General features: G+C 44.6%; 1 protein-coding gene across 3 annotated transcripts in view; it reads left to right on the forward strand.

Annotated features, from left to right (window-relative positions):
- Positions 1-27,529, forward strand: part of LOC135394668 (hemicentin-1-like) — a 424,972-nt gene that overhangs the window by 392,107 nt on the left and 5,336 nt on the right. For 2 of the 3 annotated variants that reach the window (XM_064625522.1, XM_064625521.1), the window contains exons 9-13: positions 15,825-16,175; positions 20,266-20,376; positions 21,229-21,432; positions 22,670-22,966; positions 26,479-26,769. In XM_064625522.1, coding sequence (XP_064481592.1) covers positions 15,825-16,175; positions 20,266-20,376; positions 21,229-21,432; positions 22,670-22,966; positions 26,479-26,769 — 1,254 coding nt within the window. The remainder of the gene's footprint in view (positions 1-15,824; positions 16,176-20,265; positions 20,377-21,228; positions 21,433-22,669; positions 22,967-26,478; positions 26,770-27,529) is intronic. The other variant, XM_064625523.1, reaches the window with a different exon arrangement.

Raw genomic sequence — 27,529 nt, forward strand, 5'->3', positions numbered from 1 at the left:
CATAGAAGGGCTGTACTTCAAAAAGAGGTAAATCTTGTGTCTCAAGATTTACCTCTTTTTGAAGTACAGCCCTTCTATGTTTGTTTGTTTCTTCCTTCATTTGTTCTGTCAAGGAGGTGTTACCACTTTTAAGTAACTTAATTGATTACGCTTACATCACTACTTGATTAACTGTCCTAACGAGCGTGTTCTAATTGCGTGAAGCAATTAAATCACGCTCACAACGTATTTGGGCTGCTTCGGTGTGTCCATATTTGCGAGGCAAAGCACCGCAGTCGTTCACTAAAAGACACTTTCTGCGGCGGTGCTTGATATAAATCATACGAAACCGATACACGGCTAAAACAACGGCTGTGATTCTACAGAACGATCTCTTTCTGCCATGCGAGTATATCCTTTCCCGGACCGTTCTTTATGGAACAATTTTTGTCCAGAACGCAGCACGGGATATTACATACATGGTGGTTGTTAACCTCACATCGTTTCTTGTTGAAATATTGGCTGGGAAACGTACTGTAGTGCAATCCCAGCGCTGCACTGCTGTGACGGTCTAGTTTCGGAATGCAAAACATAACGTAATTAAGAATCGAACGGCAGGACACCTGTGAAACACTGTTAGGATACATCAGTATACTGGCACCTTACAAAATTGTGTGATGACAAGCAACGATCAACGCCTGCAGCGCAATAAATACTCACAATCTATGTTGCCTATGTTGCCTATGTTGCCATATGGGCGCAGACTGCGCTTTAGGGCCTCCCAACATGGCGGCCCGAAGGCACGCCTCTCCCCCGCGAGCCCCTCTCCCATGCGCCATCCAGCCTTTATAGATAGAGATCAGTGGTTTGTTGACTGTCGTTAGAGGTTTAGACGTCTGGGGACGAGACGTCGCGTTCTGAGCCAATATAGTGTAGCAGGAGGAGAATCACGCGGAAGCCTTATTTTGGAAGCAGACTACGACGACGACGACGCGTTGACGATGGGGGAAGTCTCGCGCTTCTCGCTCAACGCACGAATAATATGAAATTGTGTTGCTGTTCGTGATCGAGCACCGCAGTTTAGTCACGGACGTTTTGCTGACGATCTACACGCAATTAGAATCAGTGGGCAGAATCAGTCGCGATATTAAATTCCCAGAGAAGGATCTCTCAGGACAGTTAACAAGTGGAGAAATGTAAGCTTTAGGCAGACCTTTGTGTATTGTTTGATATGTATGATAGTGGAGAATTGTCTCTGTGGCAAAATGGTTTCAATAAAGACGTTTCAGCTGATACAAACCCGTTGTCGCCCGACCTAAACACCGGCGCCAACCGTGATTGTGTTTAGTCACGCGAAGTAACTTCGTCGGCTTCTTCGGCTGTCGTTCCCGTGAGCGGCACCGTCGCTTACGGGCGACGCGTTTGGAGCGCAGGGAATACCAAATTCTCTTCGATAGCGTTACGTTGCGTCACATACCACGTGTTCTCGCTCCCGAACGACACGTTCGCGCTACCGACATAGATCGGAATAGGCCCCGGACGGACACGATCGCACACCGCATTTCTGAAGTAAACGCCTTCCGGAATAAGTGATACACATGCACCAAGAATCATAAGTGGGCACGAGGTCTCGTATACGGAAGCTACCAAGAGTCTTTTGGAGGAGCTCCTTGGGGCTACATGCACGTGGAGATCACGGGATCCGGAAAAAAACGGTCCCGGAAAAAAGGGTCCCGCTGGCAGGCGATATAGCACACTGGTGGATGCTGCAACAGTGGTGAATGTTGGGCGAGTTGCACTTGTTTTGGGGGCCTGGATAATGGAAGAAACGAGATTACCATATGGTTATCACGAAACAGTAATTTCAACGCACCCTCACGCGGTCACTTTAGAAAAGTGATATGCTGCTGCTGCTTGATTTGCCCTGTTATTTCCAACAGGTTGTACCAAAACTACAGCTAGCTGGAATCCAGCATTGAGATAATGTACAGCAACCATGCAGTAGAAGTACAGCACATGTTTTGACAGGGACACGCGAAGCTGAGTTGTAGGCAGGCGGTATTTTCTGAAGCACCTGGTTTCTAGTTTGAACGGTACTCACTATAAACAGGACTTACCAAAACAACACGGCGTTTCGATGGACCGTCGTCGACATCCTTGGGCAGTTGTAGTGATGGGACAGCATCATTCGGAAGTTTTTTGCTGACAGGTCCCATTATGGCCATGCGGTACGCTTTCGCATCGAAGTGGTCCTCGCATACAAACGTTGTCTTTGGCGGGTTCTCTACAGACACATTCTGCTGTCCAGTAAGTTCTAAACATGACGACCTACGAGGTTCGTCATTTGGTACACTGTGGAATCTCAACTTCGGCGGTTGATTCTTTACGCGTCGGTGGGAGCACGTTGCGACTATGCACACAGGAGGCATATTTAGCAAACGCTAACTACAGAAAAACAGCTACATACAAGTATTACTTACAGTTAACTTTGAAATTTATATATTTACACGAAAACAAACAAAACAGGACACCACAGAGGAACTTAGAGCAGAACGAGCATGAAGCGAAAGCAAACCAGAACTCACAACTCCACACCGCGCACGTGAGATTCCGCAACTGTGGCGTCGGCTCGCGCTGTGCTGCGTGCTGTTGCGCGGAAAACGTAGTGCGCGTGTGATATCTAAATTGAACGCGTTTCTTTTCCGGTTTGAGGCTGTAACTGGTCAGACTTTGAATGGAATAAGACTCACGATCATCTAATCAATTTCCGCAAGCGAAATAAAATCATACGTTGATGTCTTTATTGTAATTGGTGAGAAAAGTGCCACGTCAAAATGACGTAAATTTAGAGCGCACGGCGGAGCTAAAAAGCGAAAGAGTGCAGTGAATATTTCATCCGTATGCAATCGCCTTTTGAATTTGAGCGCTAGTAATTACAAGGAGCTTTCACTGTACAAGTTTGAATAATATGACGCAGAGAAATGCGCACCTTTCATACCTGTTTACGGCCCCTTTAAACACACATCTTTGATGTGACAGTAATATGTACTATATTTTGTGAATACGGTGTTTTATTTTCCTTTTTTTTTTCTTGCTTTGAACTGCGTAGTAGCAGCACCTGACTACCCCGCTTGATTAAAATTGCTACCCCAAATTGCTACCCCACAGACCACACCAGTACTATATGGCGAACCGACTCATAAGATAAAGGCATGACCCTCTGTTAGAATCACATTAGCTGACTATCTCTGTGCATCAACAGAAAATTACGTAGGTACAATGTGGGTGGCATAAAACGTGTTCAGCGTTCGAAATATGCTGTATCGCTTAACGTATACCATAAAACGAGCTCTTTTATCTACTCGTTAATGCAGTAGGCAGTTCTTCTTTGATTGGCATCCCGTCGTATCGTTTAATGGTCAAATACCACCATGGTCTTCTAGATGCCGCACGGACACGCACAGCTTCGCGGATTGCATCAGGCGAGTCATAACCCACAGGAAAGAGTTCAATTCGAAACTGCAACTCTTGACATTTCAACCCTTTGATCCACTATCCAAACACAGCTGCTTCGCGGTAGTTTTCTACTCGTCTCGAGTTAGAGCAAATGCAACGAAGCTGCGATAATCCGACAGTCCTCGTGGGACAAAACATATGGTGGCGTAGCGCTTGAATGTGCTTTGTTTCCTTGGCTTGGGCTTTGTGTTCTCCTTTGTTTCAGTGACAGAACAACAGTGAGATTTGCATGGTTTAGGAGTGCGATGAAACTGAATACTGAATATGAATCACAACGTGCTGAGTCATTATCATTATCAAGTGAGATTTTTTTTTTTGTTCTCCTTTTTTTTTTTAGGCTTTCACTTTCGTTTTCCTTTCCTTCTTCTTTTTTTCCAGTAGAGTAAGAAGTCCACGTTGCCGTTTGACTAACCCTTCCTCTTTGCTTCTTTCTTTTTCTTTGAATAGACAGATGTTCCGCTTTGCATTGCGTTTTTTTTTTCTTCTTCTTTTTCCTCTTTTTTTTTTCGTTATGGTGCATACGTTACTACATAATGGAGTGTGAGTACAACATCATACGATTTAACTGACTATTACTGAATTAGCTCTAAAATCAATGGATCCATAGTACGATTTCCATTGATGATATGGGTAGATTCGCGCGCGCTTACATACGAATGGGAGGCCGTTTTGCAAACAGCCATTTCTTTTCAGTGAATATGCTACGTTCTCGGAGTATTCGAGGCATGAAGTCAGATGTTTCAGAACAAATATAATTATACGCCATGGAGTCACTTGACCGACGGCGCTTGTGATATAGGCGTAATAAATGCGTGTGCGCCAGCACTTCTTCCACTGTCTAGACTGCTAAACTGCGGATCGTTTCGAATTGCGGAATTCCGGAGCAGAGATAACAATGCGAAATGCTCGCCTGAACAGAAATGCGGCGAAACTGAAACGCAATATTGTGTACATCAAAAGGACATAAGCATCACTTTGAGCTGCTTTAAAAAAAATGAAAGCTTGTGTAACAAAAAAGTCGTAAACTGAGCTGGCGTGGTCTTTCCGTCAGATGTCTGGTTAGAAGGCTGTTGTTCTGGAGCGTGTGAATGGAAAATGTACTTGAAAACACTTGAGTGGAGGATCATCTGTGAAAGTGGGGCTCGCTTTTCAAGACAACTGCGTGGAAATCACGGGGATCGTAACGGGAGTGGACGCACATGTGGATGAGGATGAACATACGGTTAGCTCTTATCGTGAGTTGCTTGAATATTAATCAGGCAATTCACGAAAGAACCAATTTGTGCCGGCGCCAGAGTTCGAACCTGATCCTGTCTGATAGCATCCCTGACCAGTGAGAGCTAACTGTATGTTCATCCTCATCGCCATTATCATCAATGTGCAGTGGCGCAGCTACGGTACAGCTGCAGTGTACAGGGTGCGACACAGGAAACTGACGAAGCGGTAGTTAAATTCGTGGATATTTTTTTTTCTTCTGAAGAGTTGCTGCATACAGTTACTCCCGAATATAAATTAAAGGTAATTAGTGCAAGTTTTAATTAACTGCCATTATTAATATGCTTAACTGGTGAAAATAGGTTGACAGTTTAATCGCAACAGAGCTCTGCACCGCAAAATATCAGAGCGTGTTCATGGCAAACCTACATTTCACTAGATAATTTTAGGTAGTCCAAAACTGCACGGTACCAAAACCTGTAAACCAAAAACTTATGTACAAAGCGCAATGCATCAATCATTAGGCAGGTTCACTAGATCATTTTAGTTAGTCCAAAACTGCACGGTACCAAAACCTGTAAACCAAAAACTTATGTACAAAGGGCAATGCATCAAGCATTAGGCAGGTTCACTAGATCATTTTAGTTAGTCCAAAACTGCACGGTACCAAAACCTGTAAACCAAAAACTTATGTACAAAGCGCAATGGATCAAGTTTTAGGCAGGTTCACTAGATAATTTTAGTTAGTCCAAAACTGCACGGTACCAATACCTGGAAACTAAAAACTTATGTACAAAGTGCAATGCATCAAGCATTAGGCAGGTTCACTAGATAATTTTAGTTAGTCCAAAACTGCACGGTACCAAAACCTGTAAACCAAAAACTTATGTACAAAGGGGGATGCATCAAGCATTAGGCAGGTTCACTAGATCATTTTAGTTAGTCCAAAACTGCACGGTACCAAAACCTGTAAACCAAAAACTTATGTACAAAGCGCAATGCATCAAGCATTAGGCAGGTTCACTAGATCATTTTAGTTAGTCCAAAACTGCACGGTACCAAAACCTGTAAACCAAAAACTTGTGTACAAAGCGCAATGCATCAATCATTAGGCAGGTTCACTAGATCATTTTAGTTACTCCAAAACTGCACGGTACCAAAACCTGTAAACCAAAAACTTATGTACAAAGCGCAATGCATCAAGCATTAGGCAGGTTCACTAGATAATTTTAGTTAGTCCAAAACTGCACGGTACCAAAACCTGTAAACCAAAAACCTATGTACAAAGCGCAATGCATCAAGCATTAGGCAGGTTTACTAGATAATTTTAGTTAGTCCAAAACTGCACGGTACCAAAACCTGTAAACCAAAAACTTATGTACAAAGCGCAATGCATCAAGCATTAGGCAGGTTCACTAGATAATTTTAGTTAGTCCAAAACTGCACGGTACCAAAACCTGTAAACCAAAAACGTATGTACAAAGCGCAATGCATCAAGCATTAGGCAGGTTCACTAGATAATTTTAGTTAGTCCAAAACTGCACGGTACCAAAACCTGTAAACCAAAAACTTATGTACAAAGCGCAATGCATCAAGCATTAGGCAGGTTCACTAGATAATTTTAGTTAGTCCAAAACTGCACGGTACCAAAACCTGTAAACCAAAAACTTATGTACAAAGCGCAATGCATCAAGCATTAGGCAGGTTCACTAGATAATTTTAGTTAGTCCAAAACTGCACGGTACCAAAACCTGTAAACCAAAAACTTATGTACAAAGCGCAATGCATCAAGCATTAGGCAGGTTCACTAGATCATTTTAGTTAGTCCAAAACTGCACGGTACCAAAAACTGTAAACCAAAAACTTATGTACAAAGCGCAATGCATCAAGCATTAGGCAGGTTCACTAGATAATTTTAGTTAGTCCAAAACTGCACGGTACCAAAACCTGTAAACCAAAAACGTATGTACAAAGCGCAATGCATCAAGCATTAGGCAGGTTCACTAGATAATTTTAGTTAGTCCAAAACTGCACGGTACCAAAACCTGTAAACCAAAAACTTATGTACAAAGCGCAATGCATCAAGCATTAGGCAGGTTCACTAGATAATTTTAGTTAGTCCAAAACTGCACGGTACCAAAACCTGTAAACCAAAAACCTATGTACAAAGCGCAATGCATCAAGCATTAGGCAGGTTTACTAGATAATTTTAGTTAGTCCAAAACTGCACGGTACCAAAACCTGTAAACCAAAAACTTATGTACAAAGCGCAATGCATCAAGCATTAGGCAGGTTCACTAGATAATTTTAGTTAGTCCAAAACTGCACGGTACCAAAACCTGTAAACCAAAAACTTATGTACAAAGCGCAATGCATCAAGCATTAGGCAGGTTCACTAGATAATTTTAGTTAGTCCAAAACTGCACGGTACCAAAACCTGTAAACCAAAAACGTATGTACAAAGCGCAATGCATCAAGCATTAGGCAGGTTCACTAGATCATTTTAGTTAGTCCAAAACTGCACGGTACCAAAACCTGTAAACCAAAAACTTATGTACAAAGCGCAATGCATCAAGCATTAGGCAGGTTCACTAGATAATTTTAGTTAGTCCAAAACTGCACGGTACCAAAACCTGTAAACCAAAAACTTATGTACAAAGCGCAATGCATCAAGCATTAGGCAGGTTCACTAGATAATTTTAGTTAGTCCAAAACTGCACGGTACCAAAACCTGTAAACCAAAAACGTATGTACAAAGCGCAATGCATCAAGCATTAGGCAGGTTCACTAGATAATTTTAGTTAGTCCAAAACTGCACGGTACCAAAACCTGTAAACCAAAAACTTATGTACAAAGCGCAATGCATCAAGCATTAGGCAGGTTCACTAGATAATTTTAGTTAGTCCAAAACTGCACGGTACCAAAACCTGTAAACCAAAAACCTATGTACAAAGCGCAATGCATCAAGCATTAGGCAGGTTTACTAGATAATTTTAGTTAGTCCAAAACTGCACGGTACCAAAACCTGTAAACCAAAAACTTATGTACAAAGCGCAATGCATCAAGCATTAGGCAGGTTCACTTGATAATTTTAGTTAGTCCAAAACTGCACGGTACCAAAACCTGTAAACCAAAAACTTATGTACAAAGCGCAATGCATCAAGCATTAGGCAGGTTCACTAGATAATTTTAGTTAGTCCAAAACTGCACGGTACCAAAACCTGTAAACCAAAAACTTATGTACAAAGCGCAATGCATCAAGCATTAGGCAGGTTCACTAGATAATTTTAGTTAGTCCAAAACTGCACGGTACCAAAACCTGTAAACCAAAAACGTATGTACAAAGCGCAATGCATCAAGCATTAGGTAGGTTCACTAGATCATTTTAGTTAGTCCAAAACTGCACGGTACCAAAACCTGTAAACCAAAAACTTATGTACAAAGCGCAATGCATCAAGCATTAGGCAGGTTCACTAGATAATTTTAGTTAGTCCAAAACTGCACGGTACCAAAACCTGTAAACCAAAAACTTATGTACAAAGCGCAATGCATCAAGCATTAGGCAGGTTCACTTGATAATTTTAGTTAGTCCAAAACTGTATGGTACCAAAACCTGTAAACCAAAAACTTATGTACAAAGCGCAATGCATCAAGCATTAGGCAGGTTCACTTGATAATTTTAGTTAGTCCAAAACTGCACGGTACCAAAACCTGTAAACCAAAAACTTATGTACAAAGCGCAATGCATCAAGCATTAGGCAGGTTCACTAGATAATTTTAGTTAGTCCAAAACTGCACGGTACCAAAACCTGTAAACCAAAAACTTATGTACAAAGCGCAATGCATCAAGCATTAGGCAGGTTCACTAGATAATTTTAGTTAGTCCAAAACTGCACGGTACCAAAACCTGTAAACCAAAAACGTATGTACAAAGCGCAATGCATCAAGCATTAGGTAGGTTCACTAGATCATTTTAGTTAGTCCAAAACTGCACGGTACCAAAACCTGTAAACCAAAAACTTATGTACAAAGCGCAATGCATCAAGCATTAGGCAGGTTCACTAGATAATTTTAGTTAGTCCAAAACTGCACGGTACCAAAACCTGTAAACCAAAAACTTATGTACAAAGCGCAATGCATCAAGCATTAGGCAGGTTCACTTGATAATTTTAGTTAGTCCAAAACTGCACGGTACCAAAACCTGTAAACCAAAAACTTATGTACAAAGCGCAATGCATCAAGCATTAGGCAGGTTCACTAGATAATTTTAGTTAGTCCAAAACTGCACGGTACCAAAACCTGTAAACCAAAAACTTATGTACAAAGCGCAATGCATCAAGCATTAGGCAGGTTCACTAGATAATTTTAGTTAGTCCAAAACTGCACGGTACCAAAACCTGTAAACCAAAAACCTATGTACAAAGCGCAATGCATCAAGCATTAGGCAGGTTTACTAGATAATTTTAGTTAGTCCAAAACTGCACGGTACCAAAACCTGTAAACCAAAAACTTATGTACAAAGCGCAATGCATCAAGCATTAGGCAGGTTCACTAGATAATTTTAGTTAGTCCAAAACTGTATGGTACCAAAACCTGTAAACCAAAAACTTATGTACAAAGCGCAATGCATCAAGCATTAGGCAGGTTCACTAGATAATTTTAGTTAGTCCAAAACTGCACGGTACCAAAACCTGTAAACCAAAAACGTATGTACAAAGCGCAATGCATCAAGCATTAGGCAGGTTCACTAGATCATTTTAGTTAGTCCAAAACTGCACGGTACCAAAACCTGTAAACCAAAAACTTATGTACAAAGCGCAATGCATCAAGCATTAGGCAGGTTCACTAGATAATTTTAGTTAGTCCAAAACTGCACGGTACCAAAACCTGTAAACCAAAAACTTATGTACAAAGCGCAATGCATCAAGCATTAGGCAGGTTCACTAGATAATTTTAGTTAGTCCAAAACTGCACGGTACCAAAAACTGTAAACCAAAAACTTATGTACAAAGCGCAATGCATCAAGCATTAGGCAGGTTCACTAGATAATTTTAGTTAGTCCAAAACTGCACGGTACCAAAACCTGTAAACCAAAAACGTATGTACAAAGCGCAATGCATCAAGCATTAGGCAGGTTCACTAGATCATTTTAGTTAGTCCAAAACTGCACGGTACCAAAACCTGTAAACCAAAAACTTATGTACAAAGCGCAATGCATCAAGCATTAGGCAGGTTCACTAGATAATTTTAGTTAGTCCAAAACTGCACGGTACCAAAACCTGTAAACCAAAAACTTATGTACAAAGCGCAATGCATCAAGCATTAGGCAGGTTCACTAGATAATTTTAGTTAGTCCAAAACTGCACGGTACCAAAAACTGTAAACCAAAAACTTATGTACAAAGCGCAATGCATCAAGCATTAGGCAGGTTCACTAGATAATTTTGGATAGGCAAAAACTGCACGGTACAAAACAGGGAGCGGTATATAACCTGCCTAATGCGCTATGCGTCAAAGAAAAGCTGGCTTTTCTTTTATGCATAGCGCGTTCGGGTTTCAGTTATCAGGGAAAAAACAAAGCATGGAGACGGACTCCAGTCTATGCAGTGTGCATTCATTTGTCTGGACTTCAGTTTCCGGGACCAGACGAAAATCGGAGGAACCGCGAGGAAAAATATGCAACCATCATCTTCACAGACGCTGTTTTTGCCGCTGCCCCAGCTATCGTGTACCAGGTTGGCCCAGTATGCTGCCCCATCGGTCTCTGAGGCGACTCCGTCCACCCATCAACCTGCCGCCGTTGTTGCTCCAGCTGTCACATAGCACGTCACCGTTAGCATAGTTACTACCGCTACCGCCCACCACCCAAACAGCCCCACCCTTCTTCACGGCGTCTTTCGCCTTGACTACAATGCCCCCCACCCCACAGCCCTTCGTGGACGTCTTTCACATCGGCCTCAAAGAATAGCTTCCGTCCCGTTCGGCAAACACGTCGACGGATTCTACCGTTTATTTGCTTCCGATGTTCCGCAATTTTGGTTTAATAGAACGTTATCCCATGGACTGCAAACTCTTTCGTGCAAGCTTCCTTGTGATACAAGGACCCGCCAGCAATAAAGCCAGAATAAATTTGTCATATGTGAACTGCTGTGGATGAAACTATCGGGGAGTTCCGGTTGAAAACCCTCATCGTGCTACTACTAGCAATTTAGGTGCAAGGAGCCCGTTCAAAATAGAATGCCATAGAATTGTGGGTCTCACAAAAGGACAGAGAGCTCAAACAAATGGCATCGTAAAATGACGGAACGAATGAAATAAAACGGGCGTCGGTTGTACCTGGAATGACGCCGTCTACAAAGCAATTTGTTGCTTTGTAAACGTCGTCATTCGTTTTCCCTCTTTCTCTTTTCCTTTTTTTTTTTTTAGCAAAGCAGGTTTTTTGGCAACCATGGTAGCAACGCCCCATGATTCTTATCTAACGTGCGGAAAGATAACAACCCATTGAAGCAGACAGGACGAATAAGCTGTGAACGTGCTGTGAAAGGTTAAAGGAGCACTAAGGTGACCACAATTTTTCATTTTCTTTTTCTTTTTTTGTTAGAATTGTTCTCCAACGACTAAAAAAATTTTCCGGCAAAAGAACGATGAGCGCAGGCGACCTACAGAGCGAGCGCCAGCAACACCATCTAGATATAAAGCCTCTCCACGTGCTTAGAGTCGCTAAATAGGGTCCCCTATTTAGTGACTGTACACGTGCTCCGTGACGTCACGCTAGTTGTCCGTCGGCCGCTTCGCTTCCGAGCGGGTGCAATCAGTAGAGCCCCTCTTACCTGAGTAGGTTTTCTCCGGGAATCTATAAAAACAGACATCCTGAAGCCTGTGAACGTTTGCTACTCAAAAACCAAGCACGATGTTCTACATTAATTCTGGAAGGAATAAGGGCAATATAACCGCGGATTATGTTCATTTGCCGCCTGCATAACAAGAACAGCACCCATACCCACCTCTAAGCTTCAATTATAGAACTGCTTTAAGTTGCGCATTTTGATAAAACATTCGATGCTATACATTGCTATACTATCAGTCATGCGGACAGTCAAAGCAATTTATAGCACCGATGAGAAGTACATGTATTAAAGAATGATACACCTAGCCACAAATACTCACACAGGCTTTTAATGAAAATCGAGGGTGCTGAGGTGCACCTTATTTCTGCTTTAGTGTACTCGCCTTTCTTTCTAGCTTCAACGTTCTTTTGTGTTCGGGTGGGGGGGGGGGGGGGTTATATTTATTATACGAAACGAAGAAAAAAAACGGGAGAAAGGTCAGCCAAACCGGACGTCGGCTTGCTATTCCGCAAAGAAAGAAAATAAATGAAATAAGAATAAAATAAATAAAAAGAAAATAATTAGGAAATAAAGGATAAAGTAACAAACGGTGAAAGAAGGATGAGATAGATTAAAGACAAAGATGACTAACAAACGGTGAACGAATGATGAGATGGATTACAGAAGATGACTTTAAAAAGAAAGCATGGAGGTTAATGCGTTGAGGGTGAGAGTGGTGCACTGAAGAATGAGATTGCACGCCTGGACAGGCTGTTCATAAGAACTGGATCGCTCAAGAAAGTCAAAACTGCTTTGGTCACAGACCGCTGTGTGTGATGTCGTACTGGGCCGAGCAGAGTGGCCAGAGAAATGTGCACCGCAGCTCGAGTAGACGTCGTCTGAGCGTGGCTCGAGGGGTGTCGAATCTGTGACAGTCGAGGAGAAGATGTGGAATATCAGCTTCAACAGCGCAAGTGGGGCATTTGGGCGACTGGAGAAGACCCGTTTTACGGAAAAGCAGAGTTGTCCTGGCGGCATTAAGTCGTAGTCGGTGTACAATGGACGCTTCTTGGAGCGACAAGTGGTGTGTGGCAACGAAATCCATCGACGGGTCGATAGACAGGAGATAGTCGTTCGGTCGGACAGCGTCCTCTTGAAACTGCCGAGTGCCGCTATAACGGAGTCGCTGTGTCTGTAACCGACATGCTGAGGTTGAAAGTGGTAGGAGACAGTTATTGAATGTGACGTCCCATGTGCCTTCACTGTTCCTTCATGTGTTCTTCGCTTCTTATCTGAGTGTCCTGGGCGAACTCACTGAACCAGGGGCAAACAAACTTTAGCACTGTCATTGTCTTTGGCACGTTCGTAGCTCCAGGAAATGTAGTTGCTTTTCAAGCTTTTCGAACAACACAGAAAGTAGTGTGTGTCACATATGTCGGGATGGTCGCATGTTATGTATGCCACTCGACCTTCACCATAGAATAAAAAAAAAGGCCAGAGAGCATCGTAACAGAAAACCACATGCGGGGTGATGGACCACTCTCAAACATTGCACATTGGTCGTTCACAATTGCTGTCGAAGAAATTCAATATTCAAGTCTTCATGGGACGACACAGCATTCCTCTCTTCTTGTCCCTTCTTTATTTCTGGTGAATTCTTCAAAGCCTCGTATAAGGACTTGTTCTGAATCCTAGCCCGCTTGGGTGAAGTTGTGTTTACCCCTTGCTAAAACGACTAACCAATGATGACGAACATGCTGGGCGGTTAGCACTGCGCACTCAAAGTTCGGACACCTATCTTGAAATGCAAGCTCTGTGTAATACCGTTGCGTGAATAACTTTCATCCAGGACTCTTTGCAACCTTCCTCCTCAACGGGAGGCGCACGTCTTTGGTCCACCTTAATGGTTGGCGAGGCAACCAGGAATATAGCATCGACCCAGTGGAATGAATGCCATATTCGTTGCAGTTCAGTGACACTTCCCGGCGAACAGACCGAAGACAGGATCGCTGGCGAGCTATTCCATGCCGCCATCGAAGCAGGAGGGCTCACGCAAAGTGAACGCAACAGGAGGCCGTAACAAGACGCAAAAGCACATGATTATGTACTCTAATACCCTAATAGGTGCCTGAATACTAGCTCCCTCTGTGCAGACAGAGCTAGTATTGAGGCACCCTAAGCGCGAGGGCTCTGTTCCGCACACCTTTGACAAATCCTTCGCCTCATGAAAAGAGCGCATCGCAGAACGAGAGGACGTCATGACGTATGCTACTCCCCTCACGTGACCAGTGACGTACAGCGGCACAGCTCAAGCATGTATAAGCGGCGCGTGAGCTGCGAAGAAAAAAAACAAAGAAACAAGGCACGGAGCCTCCAATACGTCACGCGAGCATCGTGTCGGCCGTCTGCGGTGGCTTTCTCCGACTGTTTTTTGTAAATTCGATTACACAGCTATAATGCACCGTAGAGCGAAAATATTTCGCATCGTGACTCCTGGTGGACAGCTTGACAGATGAGGCAGGATTTGGAGCGACGTTAAATGCCACCTCATTGCTCCTTTAGGTATGTATCAGTCTTATAGTCACTGTTAAAAACATCAATCGAATGCACTCCTCTAAGGAGAGGGACAAACTTTCATAAACGCCCTACAAGGTGCAGATCTATCAACATACCGAAGTGTTTCGCCCAACAAAGCAATCTGTTATCTTTTTATCCACGTGTAGCAGTCATTGCAATATAATTATTGCTGTACTGCCGTATTGCCGTATGCTCAAAACTTGCAATCTGGAATCCAAAAATATATGCCTGAACTTGTGCAAAACAATTCTATGCTTTTAATATACGTAACCGTCAATGGAATCCCCTTGTTTCCCTCATATTCTCCGCTCAAGTCATGTTGATCACCCTCATGAATTACATATACTGAGGTTCAGAACCACACCACTCTGTAGCTTGCTATTTCTCAATTGCCTCCATCGTAAAATTGTTTTGGTTACTGATGTTTTCAGGTTTTGTGTGGTTGTGCCGATTGTTTCCTCCTTATGTAAAGTGTATACTTAAGGTGCCCTTAAGGCCCATAAGGCCCTTAAAACCTCAAGTCCAGTGGTTCACTATTTCATCTCTATCCAGCCGGAACTCATCCGAGAAATGTTTCGATTACAGCTGCTTTCTTCCCGCGTTGTCTCCAAGTCACCTTCAAATGAGGATCAGCAGCACTCGTGCATTGCGTGCGGTGCAGTAACAACATACTTTTTATGAACAATACATTGGGTATGGTTGCTCTTATTTTAGCAGTTTTCGAAGTATGAATTGTGTAGTACGTACTATAACAAGTTTGCAACATGCAGCTAGACAGCGTTAAAACGATTGTGTAGCGAACGACGTGGATAGGTCAGGAAGTGGAAGAAGAGGAAGCAAATGCGAGAAGAAGAAAAGGTGTGAAGGAAACATTCCGGATCAGTTCAGCAAGGGGTTAAGTGTTTCTTTTACGTAATAAACCCGAGTTGTCGTTACGGATTGTTTCGAATTTCTCATAGTAGTTAGTGCGCTGAGGGAGCCTCTTAGTCGCAACATGTTCAGGTAAAGACACCTCATCTTCAGTGCAAAGGTAATGAGGAACAAGTTGAGAGGCGACCTCAGTCGCTGGCTGTGAAACAGGGTGGGCGGAAACCTTAGAACAGTGGACACTCCTTAGGTTGACCCATTCAGCAAGTGAGTATTGACGGTTTGACAGCCATACCAGATTAGTCAATGGCAGCGTTGTGTTTGGTGTTGGTGCACTGTCTGACACTCAGCACATAGCTTTGGTTACGGACATAAGTCTGAAATGGAAGCGTTGCATTTAGCTGCGTGGTAATGGTCCTACGGTTATGATCATATAATATGTCGCCAGTGCAAGAGGAGCTTCGATAATCAAAGCGTTCATCCAATAAGTAAAGGGTACGTATACAGGTAATACAGAGCAGTACTAGTATGAAAAAATGATGACTATCTTAAATTGTGTATCGCACTTCAAATAGTATGAATGCTGGATAGTGCGTGTAGTCAGTATCCTGACTTGATATTATACGTCTCTCCAAGCTAAGTTTTCACTTGCAGCAGTTTATTTGTAGAGCTATATCTTTATTATATGACTTGCTTGATGCGCGTCACAACTATGTCCTCTGCAAGGCAAGTGTTCCTTGCACAGCCTTTCCATATAGAGGAGACGCTCGACAAGCATGTATTTTGAGCCTCAATTTTTTTATTAATTTATTTCCTTTCAATTATCGAAACTCTCTCTATGCAGATAAATCACCACTGAACATTACCACAAGACATGGCGAGCAGACGACACTTCCGTGTCGTCTGCATCCACCAGACGCCCGCGTAACTGCTGTTCGATGGTCCCGGATGGAGCAGAGCAAGCATCGGCAAGATTTCTACGTCATCGACGGGAGGACGAAAGGTGGCGACCTCTGGAAGGCGGAGCACAAGGTCAGCCCTGAGTGGGCGCTCAGGTCGCACTTCTCGCTTTATAGCCATCCGGCGCTTTTGAAGATTGGAAGAATTTATGTGGAAGATACGGGGACTTACACCTGTAGTGTTGTTTACGAGGATGGACAGGAAGTCACACGGACAGTGAATCTCAGCGTTATAGGTGAGCGTATCGCTGATTTCGCCAGTCATTCAGCGTTGTTGAAGGGAGGCATAAATAGAAGGCAGTTTCTTTCGGGTTAACTGTACCCCTGAACTCGTTTCTTCGTTAAGCAGTGTCAAATAAATTTACAATATTTTCCGCGATTTCTTACGACGTATGCCGGTCTGCTCAGTTCAGTCGGCAATTATTTACGTTTATTGACTCCCCCTGCTTAAGCTCTCGGTAGCTTCCAATATTACACTCTCAAAACGGAGCTTAACAGCATGACGCGTCGATGGCCAACAATTGCGCAGAATTATACACTCATCAGTCCTCATTTGTGGAAATCACAGGACGTACGCCCAGTGGCGTAGCCAGACCTCCAAGGTAGGGGGGGCTCGATACGAAAACTCGCCCTACTCACCCCCCCCCCCCCCCCGCCGCTGATCCTGTTCGCGACAACATACACATACTCGTGCACGCCGCAAAATGCGGTTAAAAAAAACAGAACGAAAATAATTGATTTGGACGTGCACAATACGATTATATGTCCCCCCCTGGCCCCCCCGTGGCTACGCCACTGCGTACGCCCTTGTGTGACACCTAACACCCCTGCCGCACGGAACCAATGTCCATTGAACCAGAGACGCTCATTGGAAGAGTTTGGCCATTGGGAGGAGCCTGTTTCAAAGCGCGCCATTTGACGTCACATGATGGGCGGCGCCAAGACCAGTGCCGCCATTTTAGAGCAGAGCTGCCACTTTGAAATTTCCCCGTGCCGCCGCGAGTCGGCTTTCATTCGGGTCAAGTGGGCGCAGCAATGACGTACGGGTCTGACGTCACGGCAAGCTAGACTCCGAGCGACAAAAGATCAAAGAATGGCCAAACTCTCCCAATAAACGGCTCGGCATTGAACGTATAAGCCCATGAGCGCGTGAACATGTGGCGCCACCAAGCATACGCGGGTGGGCTCATGGGGAGACTACTGCCGCACCCCTGCGGCCCAAGTAGACACCGGCACTGATTGGATCCAATGTTCATTGACAGGTTGACTTTTTCCAGGCATGGTCGCGCTACGCGCATGTTCAGTGGCCATTAGCTTCAATTATAATTGAGGACTGCCCGTGCGACAGGGTATTACACAGCTACATAGGTGTCACTACATGACGTACGACTCCCGTTCTCAACCAATCAAGAAAGAGAACAAACTCGTTCGGGATTATGGTGGGTTCTGCATTTAGAGTACATGATGTGCTGGCGTCCGTAAAATGGCTCCGAATGTTCCATATATTGCTTGCGAGGGGTTGTGGAATATAAAAAGGCAGGATAATAAATTTTGATGGGGCGAAATTTTAATTCAGGGTGATAATGTTCCTTTTGTTTGTGTGTATGTGTGTGAGTGTTTGTTTCTTTGTGTGTGCGTGAGAGAGAGCGTGTGTGTGAGTGTGAGTGATACTAGTCCTCCATCACCTTCCTCTCGGTCTTGTGACGTTCGCCGAGTTATGGTAGCCAATGCCCCCCCACCCCCGTTTACGTCACCGAAAAACCGAAACCGTATGTAAACATGTCGATCGCTGTCTTTATCTCAAAATCAGCGGACGGCTCTTCAGCGCCGGGAGGAATTGTACAACTTGCATGAAACATGTTTTTACTGGCAAATACCCGTGACTTATATTGTTCAATGAAGACAGATTTTCGTTGTGCGCCGTAGAAACTTTCCTACGGCGCTCGAAAGGTGACAACAAGTCGTCGTTTCGTGGCTTCGCTAATTTTGTTAGTCCTCACAAAATAGAGGTGCTTCAACAACATTTCCTCTACGTATGACCCATCTTCTTCCTACACAATTCTTTGTCAGCCATTGTTAGCCGAGAAGACTCTCTAATATTTCATACACAATGTAGACGCGAGGTGTAACAAGTATTGACATAACAGGTACACAACGCATAGGGCCATAATTAGAGTCCCCCTGTTGAATAAGGCTGTGCACCTGGCATGTGCCGCCATTTCCCGGGAAAGTGTCAGCGGATACTCTGATCAAGTTCTGGCAGCTAGGACACCATGCATGCTCTAAACAGTGCAGTAGGTACTACAGCGTTATCACTCCCGCGCTCGTCCATTCACGCTCTTTTTTTATTATTTTTATTTTCTGGTTACGTATCCCAGCAGCTGTCAGTGACATGACCGCTTCTTATTAAGGTGCAGCCCGCTCTTGACATTTCGGGCAGTGATTAACCCCCCAAAATGTATCGGGTATGACGAGTTAGAGTGCGTTTTGGGCTTCCTTGATTGAGGTGACGTGCTTTGGGTCATACAGGATGTGTTTTTTTGTTTTGTTTTTTATCCATTACAGATTTTTGTTTAATCAGCAGCACTGATGCCATTTTTGCGGGCGCGTTACGCGACCAGTCGGACGTCCTGTGAGAAAGCATGTAACTACTGGACGACTAATTACATAAAATTCATTGACTTTTTAATTATGTTATGTTAATTTAATTATGTTTTCACCAGCTCCCGTGGCATAGTGGTTAGTGTGGTCGCCTTCCACGCCGAGTGACACAGGAGGTCACACGGGTTCGAATCCCCGCACCGGCTGTGCTGTCTGAGGTTGTCCCTGGGTATTCCGGCAGACACTTCAGACGAATGTCGGCACAGTTCCCTGTGAAGTCGGCCCAGGACGCATACTAATCGCTCCACCCCCTGTCCCCCACTCCTTCCTACTGTCCTCTCTCCATCTGTCCACGTCTGTACGCCGCTCATAGTCACAGTTGCTCCGCGGCGCCAACACGGAGGAACAACACGTTTTCGCGAAGAGACAGCAGAATTGGAGCCGTTCATTATTTAAATCGACACTCTTTTTTTTTTTTTAAGTACTTGAAACTTTGAAATTGCCAAACTTTGACGGGTTGGCAATATGCCCCTGAGCTTGGGGGAAGGACAAAAGACAAAAACGAACAGCACAAGACAAGGCTCGAACCAGCAATGAAAGTTTTAATATAGCAGGTACAAATATATATCCCAATATCTTCGTGTCCTTCATGTTATATATTTGTACTCGCCTCTCCAACTACCTGTAGAGGCGCTCGCGTCGTCTTCAAGACGGCGGAGGAAAGAATGATTGCCGATGAATAAATCAACCGGCTTCAGGCCAATTCTTCCACGAGACATGCTCCAAAAACTGTACAAATAACATAACTCGCGTGTCTTTTCCCGCTGTCTTCGTTTTTTTTTTTTTTTTTTTTCCGTTCACGCCGCTCCTGTGATAGTATCAATAGTATCTTTTTCCTCTTTCCCTTCTCGACATTGAAAATTCTTCTCCGCGATAGTTTTGCACTGCGGAATTGAGCAGTGCTGTTACTGTTTGAGTTCTGTAAGTAGGGAAACTCCACCGCACACGTAGGGAAGTTGCGGCAGTTTCGGGTCAGCCGAGAAACATAACGATCGTCTGCTGTTACTGTCATTCATTGAGTGCTTCTGCTGGGGTCCGCTAGGTGGCGAGCAGCCAGTTGGAGAGGCGATACCTTCATTGCTCGTTTGAGCCTTGTCTTGCGCTGTTAGTTTTTGTGTTTTTGCCTTTTGTCCTTCCCCCAAGCTCAGGGACACGTTGCCAACGTGAACTATACACCAGTTCGCTTGCATTTTGCTTCTATGTTCAATGCCAAACTTTGGTGTACATGCAAATGAGCCGAAACGAAAAAATACGCACTCCTCGAGGGCACAAACGACATTGCTTCGGCTTATCTGGGCCAGAAAACAGTCTATCTGGCCATCGACGTTTATTCCAATCATCTCGATCGCTACAATACACGTGGCCCTCTGTCGCGAACGCCCTTTCCCTCTTTTTGCGCTTATGAGGTGCGTGGTCTCAGTTTCGGCTCCAAAATTTGCAAAATTTGGTTTGGTTGGCAAAATTTGGCAAAATTCGGTTTCAAGATATTTAAAAAGGAGGATGGATTTAAATAATAGCTGGCTTCCATTATCTTTCTGAAAGTATAACTGTATAAGGTACATATAATGGTGAAGGGCAAGCAGCTTCCACGCACTTTCGAAGTCCGTCAATGCGCACCGTTTGTGTGACACGTACTTTTGGAAATATTGTTACCGTTTATTCTAGATCCTCCGAGTGCCCCCGTCATTTTGGACGCTCAAGGAACCGTCTTGAACGGCATAGCTGGACCCTACGACGAAGGTCGACCACTGACCTTGAACTGCGAGGTTAGTGGAGGTATGAAAACTACTTTTTTGCTTTTGTCTCATTTTATAGTTGTGGGCATGTTTTTGTATTTCATTGGAACTCTGGTGGTCGACTATTTCAAGTCTAATATCTCTACTGCCTCACATACCACTGCTTTGGAGTTTTTGTACTGCATTCTGTTGGATTGAGCTGGCAGGTAAACTAAATGTGTTGCACAGGATATTGATCAAGGAGAATGCATTCGTAAGGTATTGATGCTATGTGGACTTGCCGTTCCACGGATGCCGCTCAGTGCAGGTTCTTTTCGGTGCCCAGACTGAAATATTGGCGCTATCCGAAACGGGTGTACGTGTACCTCGAAATAAAGGATCGAAATTCCCGTTGCAAAATAAACTACTGTAAATAAATGTTATCCGACTATAAAATGCACAGTCGCGCGCGGGAAACTGCCAACAACGAACTAACCTGGACATGGGAATGCAAACACCGAACTTGCACTAACCCAATAATAAACTAACCAATGTGCTGTTCGGTCGTGCCCGCCCTGCTAAGCCTAACGGTCGCTAAAATGTGGCGTTCGTTCGCTAAAACGACTTGGACAGACGTCGAAAACACGTGACTTTGAGTGTCTAAATAGTGGTGTCGTGTTTTTAAACACGGCATATCATTTCAGGAAGCAATCGATCATTTTCCTTGATTTTGCTTGTTTCGAGAACGTGAGTTTCAAGATCGGGGATTTCGCAACCGGGAATATCGAGGTCCACCGGAAGTTCTGTACGAACCACGAAGTGTCTCGCACCGAAGTGACAATTCTTGCACTTCCACACTCTCTCCTAGCACCTGTCTCTCTCTCTCTTTCTATATCTCTTTTCTTCTACTTAGGTAAACCACCACCGCAGCTACTGTGGGCCGGTAGTGGTTTCGACTTCGCCAGTCCAACGCCTAGGACGATGCGCGTGGACGATGTGACCAGAAGCGTCATACACATCGAGTCCGTTGACCGGAACATGCTTTTGAAGACATTCACCTGCTCCGTGCTTTTTACACCAACGCCACTAAACGTTTCTATATCCCTGGACATCAATCGTGAGTGTCGTCTCACTTCCTGGCTGCCCAAGCAGCAAAATGTACTGAAAGTCGAGTGCAATAGGGGTGGACGGTATGTGTCTTATCAATATTCTTTAGTTTCACGGGTCTGTTCAGGGCCTTCCACCTACCCGTCCACCCCTATTGCACTCGACTTTCAGTACATTTTGCTGCTTGGGTGATTACAAGATTACTGATTACAACACGTACGGTATGCACTGCAGGACAATGCGCGATGTTTTGTTTATGTCTTGTGGAACACCATGCACTCTCATCCCTTCGTTTCTCCGCTGTCACTCCCTTCTTTTTTCTCTTTCTTGTTTTTTTTTTCCTTGTTTTTGTTTCTTGTTTTTTGTCTTCTTTTTTTCTTTTTTGGAATGTTTGGTGTAATACGGTAATGGCTGTTACAATGCCAACAAAGTGTATCAATAATATGATTTATCTGCAGTCAACTTTTTAGAACGAGTTTCCTTTTGATTTGACTTGAAAAATAAAAATTCTGAGAGGTTGGCTCAACATAGTAACCCTATAGCCGAACCCAGTGCCACCTAGAAACAAAGCCTGCTTGCTTGAACGAGGTGACGTAACAACTAAGAGCCCGCGAGTCACGACCTTGTTTCGGCGGCCGTAGCCACAGAGACGAGCCGTCATTAGCCACATGGACAGCCACTTGTAGCCAGAGAAAGCCTGTGTTTGAAATTCTCTGCGGCGATTAGCTGACATCACGACATTACATGTGTCTACGTCCGTAGGAATGAAAGGAGACATCAAGCTGGCCTCCTGTATCTATAGGTGACGTTCCCCAACCCCACGTTGGGCCGCGTCCTCCAGCACGGTTAGGTTGGTGGGTTCCACTGCCAGACTTCTTGAATGATGTGTGTTCCACCAGTTCCATCTTTGAAATATGTACGACAAAATGTTATATTTGGAGAGTAATCATATCGCTCTCTTGTTTTTACAATGAAATATACAAGTGCAGTTGAAGTAACAAATAAGTTTTTTTGTTTTGTTTTTTGTTTTGCCAACATCAACATTTAAGTTGAGCGTAATAAAGTTCCTTTTTATGATCTAGAAACCTTGCTTGTAGTTATAGAAACCCTTTGCGGGACCTCTGAGTACGGCAAGCGTTGCAATACCTCGTGCCATCGTCCTGCATGTAACCGTTGGTGTTGTTGTTGTTGTTGGCGAGCCTTGTGCATGGTTGCGTTACATTGACTCCATGTCACCTTCGATGCAGTTCTGCCGCTGTCATCTCAGCTGTGGAATCGTGAGAATTTCTCAATAGCTGGCGTGCCCTCTGAATTCTACTGCCGAGTCGTGGGATCCAGACCCGCCATGAAGTTCACGTGGTGGCTCGGGTCCGAACAGTTAGACCCTTTCTACTACGAAGAATCCGAAGAAGGCAATCTCACGTTCACCGTGGTCATCGTAGCTTTGTCTTCTGCAAACCACGGAGAAATGCTCCGCTGCAATGCTGCCCATCCCAACATGGTGGATGTGGTACTGGAATCAACGTTGAGGCTTAACGTTCACTGTAAGTATAAAGAGTCGGTAATTCCTGACGTTCCGGGTGTAGTTCATTACCTAATTAAGCGCATACACTGTGAACACAGAACTTTACCCCCTGCAATCACCCGGAGCCAATGGTCATTCAGAATGATATCGTTTCTAGCTAATTATTATTATTATTATTGTTGTTGTTGTTATTACTATTATTATTGAAAAGATGAAGTTTCCGCCTCTGTCGTACGCATTATGCAAAATGCAAAGCGCCCAAACTATGCCGAAAATCCCATGTTCAACAAATCAGAACACAGAGCGGTGTCATTCCGAGCGTGTGACGTAATGTAGTTCTATTTTGACGGCGCAGTGTGGGTATGGGTATTTTTGCTTAAAGGGACAGCCGCATGCGGAAACCCATCTATATGAAACCGATACCACAATGTTCGCCATCGGCCGACTGTCTATTTGGATTCTTTTTTTTTTTTTGTCCGAAAAGTGTTAAATATTAAATATTAAACTAATTTTAAAGGTCAGCACTGCTTCCGCGGCTGAAGAGGCTCCGGCGGCGTGACGTCACTCCCTAACCGAGGAGTGAGAGGGGGGCGCTCAGAGGCGAAAGGCTCTGAAGGTCGCGCCCTCATTGGTTCTTAGGGAGTGACGTTTTTTTTCGTTTTTCCAGAGATGGAATTCCGGCATACTCTCAACATCCGCCATCTGCTCCTGTCATGGGGTCAGATTCCGTGGTCAGTGGTCCACGAGGAATGAAATAACACTATAGTTTCGAAATGGACTGAAACGGATGCGACCGTCCCTTTAAGGTTTTACATGGATATATGCGGTCCACTACATGATGCACGAAACGTACCGTACTTTACACAAAGGACGGGGAAAAAACACATCTTTCTGCGTATCCTAGTTGGCGGGGTACAGACTGTCTGAGAAAAAAAAAACTTCTTTTTTGTGATTTAAACAATGCCCGTAAAGACTTCTTTGTCTTGGAACCTTCAAAATTAGTGCAGTTGAACGCGACCACGCAGCTTACTAGAATGCGTAAAGCAGCAAACGTACCAGAAAAGTGCCAACTTTGCATTGCTCGGTTCTAACACGCAAGTTTCACTTTCTTTCTTACTTTCGGTGTTCGCGTCTTCCGGGAACCGCGTACTTTGAAAGCCGATTATAGCGCGTCTGTGATCAATAGTGCATAATAAGTGCGCGCATGCGGTACAGCCGAGTTTGCATGTGTTGTAGATTTAGCGTTAACCTGAAGTTCCTTAAACACAAAATTTACAGCTCCCACCTAGTTCTACTTCTCGCTCAAAAAGCTTACCGTCGAGATTAGACTAGGATTACAGGTAGCAAATGAAGCAAAGCAGACGACGTTTAACTTTATGGGGGAGTTTCCAACCGGGGCTATTTGTTGTTTCTGCTTAACTTCAATTTTTTTCTTTCTTTTTTGTGTGTTTTTTTGTTTCACTGGTGCGCTAATGATGGTACCCGACCAAAAGAGAAGACAGTAAAGGGTGCATCTTGTTGTACATCGCGTATTTTAAAGGTCGGTATTTCAGAACGTCGTGTCAATCTAGTATAATTTGTAAAATGGAAAGTCTATGAAGCCCTTGTTCGTACATGACGGTGGAACACATTGAGCTTTTACTAAACTGCGACTCAGTGAGCCTGTCACTGGACCGGCAGCTTGGCGGCACGATTAGCAGAAGGTTTATTCAAACGGCGATATGGAATATGCCATAATTATGCAAGTACTTGAACAAGCTCGATAAACCTGATTTTTCCAAAAGCCAAACTAAAGCTCAGATGGCTTAGATGGGCTAAAGCGTAGAAATCTCCTCCGGACTACTCCTTCGCGTTCCTCCTCCTTCTCGTGTTCCTCCTCTCGGTTCTTCACTACTAGACGTGTGTTCCTGGCATAGGGGTGTCCTACACCTGCCATTTTTGTAACTACCCTGAAGCCCCCGTGGCTTAGTGGCTACTCCACGCCGACACTGAGAAGTGACTCGGGTTCGAATCGGGGCGCTGGTTGTGCCGTCTGGGTGCTTTCCCTGGGTTTTTCCTCAGACGGTCTTAGACAAATGTCGGCACAGTTCCCTGCGAGGTCTGCCCAGGACGCACGATACCCCTCGAGCAACATGCCGCGACACCGGAAGGCAAAGCGCTTGGAAATAGCGCCCCACCACCACCACCTGAAGTGGTCGAATCCCCATCTTGGCCTTGGCCACACGTCACAGGAAACTATCTTTTCGAGGTCATGTGACTTTGTTTATATCCCGTTCCAGCGCTTGCCGACATATTCCCGTCAACACAGACACCTACAAAGGTGAGCGCATCCTGCGACGGCAAACTATAAGGTGGTTCTTACGCGGCGTGGTAGCATGTTCCTCCGAAGTATGAGTGCATCTGAGTGCATTTGGGAGTGGTCAGCAGTACGAGGCTTCAGTTGCAGATCTGCGTGTCTTGCTGCGCGACGATATCGGATAAGATAATTATCGTGGTCGAAATGAATTAAAAAACGACGCACAGAAACAACAATCGTTTTGTGTTCATGCCGTTGTTGTGCCGATCATCGGTCCCGTCATTTTTATTGTTCCGAGTGTGATGACGTTTACACTGGCGTGTGACCAGGACCTGTCTAGAATACGCTGCGCTCTGGCCTACGGCCCAGAACATGCGGCCGTCGATAATATAGCGACATTACAACCACCAGCACCATCGTATCTAAAAAACAGTCCTCAACCATATTAACCTTGGTCACATAGCTCGTGACGTATGAAAAAGTGGGCTACCTATGCTTAATTACGTCACTGCTAAACCGGTAGTCAACATGCCGTTTCACTTTTCTTTTCTCAAAAACTACTAAGTTCTGTTGAACGAAAGATTGCATCTCACTTTGACTTGCAGTGATAAAAAGATAAAAAGTTTGTCATTGTTTTGCTGTTGTACGCCGGTGTGCAAAACCACACATCAAGTAACATGTCAATCCCCGGCCTCTGGACAATTTTTGAAGGTACCTACGACCAGGGGCGGATCCAGACCCTAGGTTTGGGGAGGGGCGGTTCCTTCTTTTTTTTTTTTTCATCCGTGTTAGCACAGCGAAGCAACTGTCGCTATGAGCGGCGTACAGATATGGACAGATGGAGAGAGGACAGCAGGAAGGAGTGGGGGACAGGGGGGTTAGTATCGCGTCCTGGGCCGACTTCAAGGGGAACTGTGCCGACATTCGTCTGGAAAGTATTCGGAAAACCCAGGGAAAACCTCAGACAGCACAGTCGGCGGTAGCATTTGAACCCATCACCTTCCAGTCTTCAGCACGACCTTGGTTACCACCAACGAGCGGGACGTCTTAACCCGCTCGGGCGGTTCCTCTGTCGAAGCGTGTAGTGGGGGAGGGGAGAGAGGGAAATCCAATGTATAAACTGACGTCTCGTGGGGGTGGGGGCAATCGCCCAACCGCCCCCCTCCTTGGATACGCCATTGCCTACGACCGTATTATATATGTATCTCTCTCTTTTTTTCTTTTTTCTTTCACAGACCCTCCAACGGTGGAGCTACGCCTCGGAAAAGGACTCCAAGTGCCCGTGATATTGGAAGAGAGAGACGCGTACTTTGAGTGCAATGTCAATGCTAACCCTGCACCGGATGTGATCGAGTGGTTCCACGACGGCGCACCGTTAGAACCCAGTGGTAAAGATGGCACAGTGTTGTCTGGTCCTTACCTCATCCTACAAAACGTGAAGCCTTCGGCGGTCGGCAATTATTCGTGTTCTGCAGTGAATGCAGTTGGCAGGGGCGATAGCAACTTCATATACCTCACCGTTCAGTGTGAGTGATTTTATTCATGTTATCGGGTATCCGCGACTTTTTCGGGCGAGATGTCGGCGTAGAAGCGAGTGCGGAAAGATAAACGTCAGAGTTATTTTACTGTACGTGACCATGTGTGCGTTACGTCACGTCTTCTCGCTTGTTCCCGCGTATGCCCCACGCCTCGGGAAGATTTTGTCCGCTTCGCTTGCCACAGAATGCACCTTCTTCAACTGCCCATCTGCTTGTGTCGTCTGCTAGCAACATCGTTTTGAGCGCTCTCCTTCGCGTTTTTTAAGGAATCTTTCGTCGTCTCTTCTAGGGTCGTTCTGGTGCTTTTGGCATTTCTTCCGCGATATCCCTGGGGCGTGCTTTCCTCCTGACTACCCTGAGCCGACATCTCGATAAAGTCGTTCGTGCGGATACTCGATTAGTTGGTATGTCTCAATATGTTGTGATAGTTTGATATGTGATTTATTATGTGCGCATAAATCCAGAGTACAGGGCAATATTTGCGTTATAGGAACAACTTGTGACATTAAGGACCTCAACTTCTTACTATATTGTCGAGGAATTGATACTACAAGCATACGAATCACACTCCTGCAGTTCAAGCTTCATTACCTTTTGCCTCTTGGGCAGTTACCTGAAGAGAGGTGAGCTCTCCGCGCAAGAGATCATTTCTGAGAGTTAAAGGAGTTGAACTGCCAATCCGTAGCCTAAGACTGTCGCAGCGGCATCGCCCTGGAAGATTACTCTCAAGTACGCCACAGAAGCGTAC

Source organism: Ornithodoros turicata, chromosome 5 (genome assembly GCF_037126465.1).
Source record: "Ornithodoros turicata isolate Travis chromosome 5, ASM3712646v1, whole genome shotgun sequence".
In the NCBI taxonomy this organism is placed as follows: Eukaryota; Metazoa; Arthropoda; class Arachnida; order Ixodida; family Argasidae; genus Ornithodoros; species Ornithodoros turicata.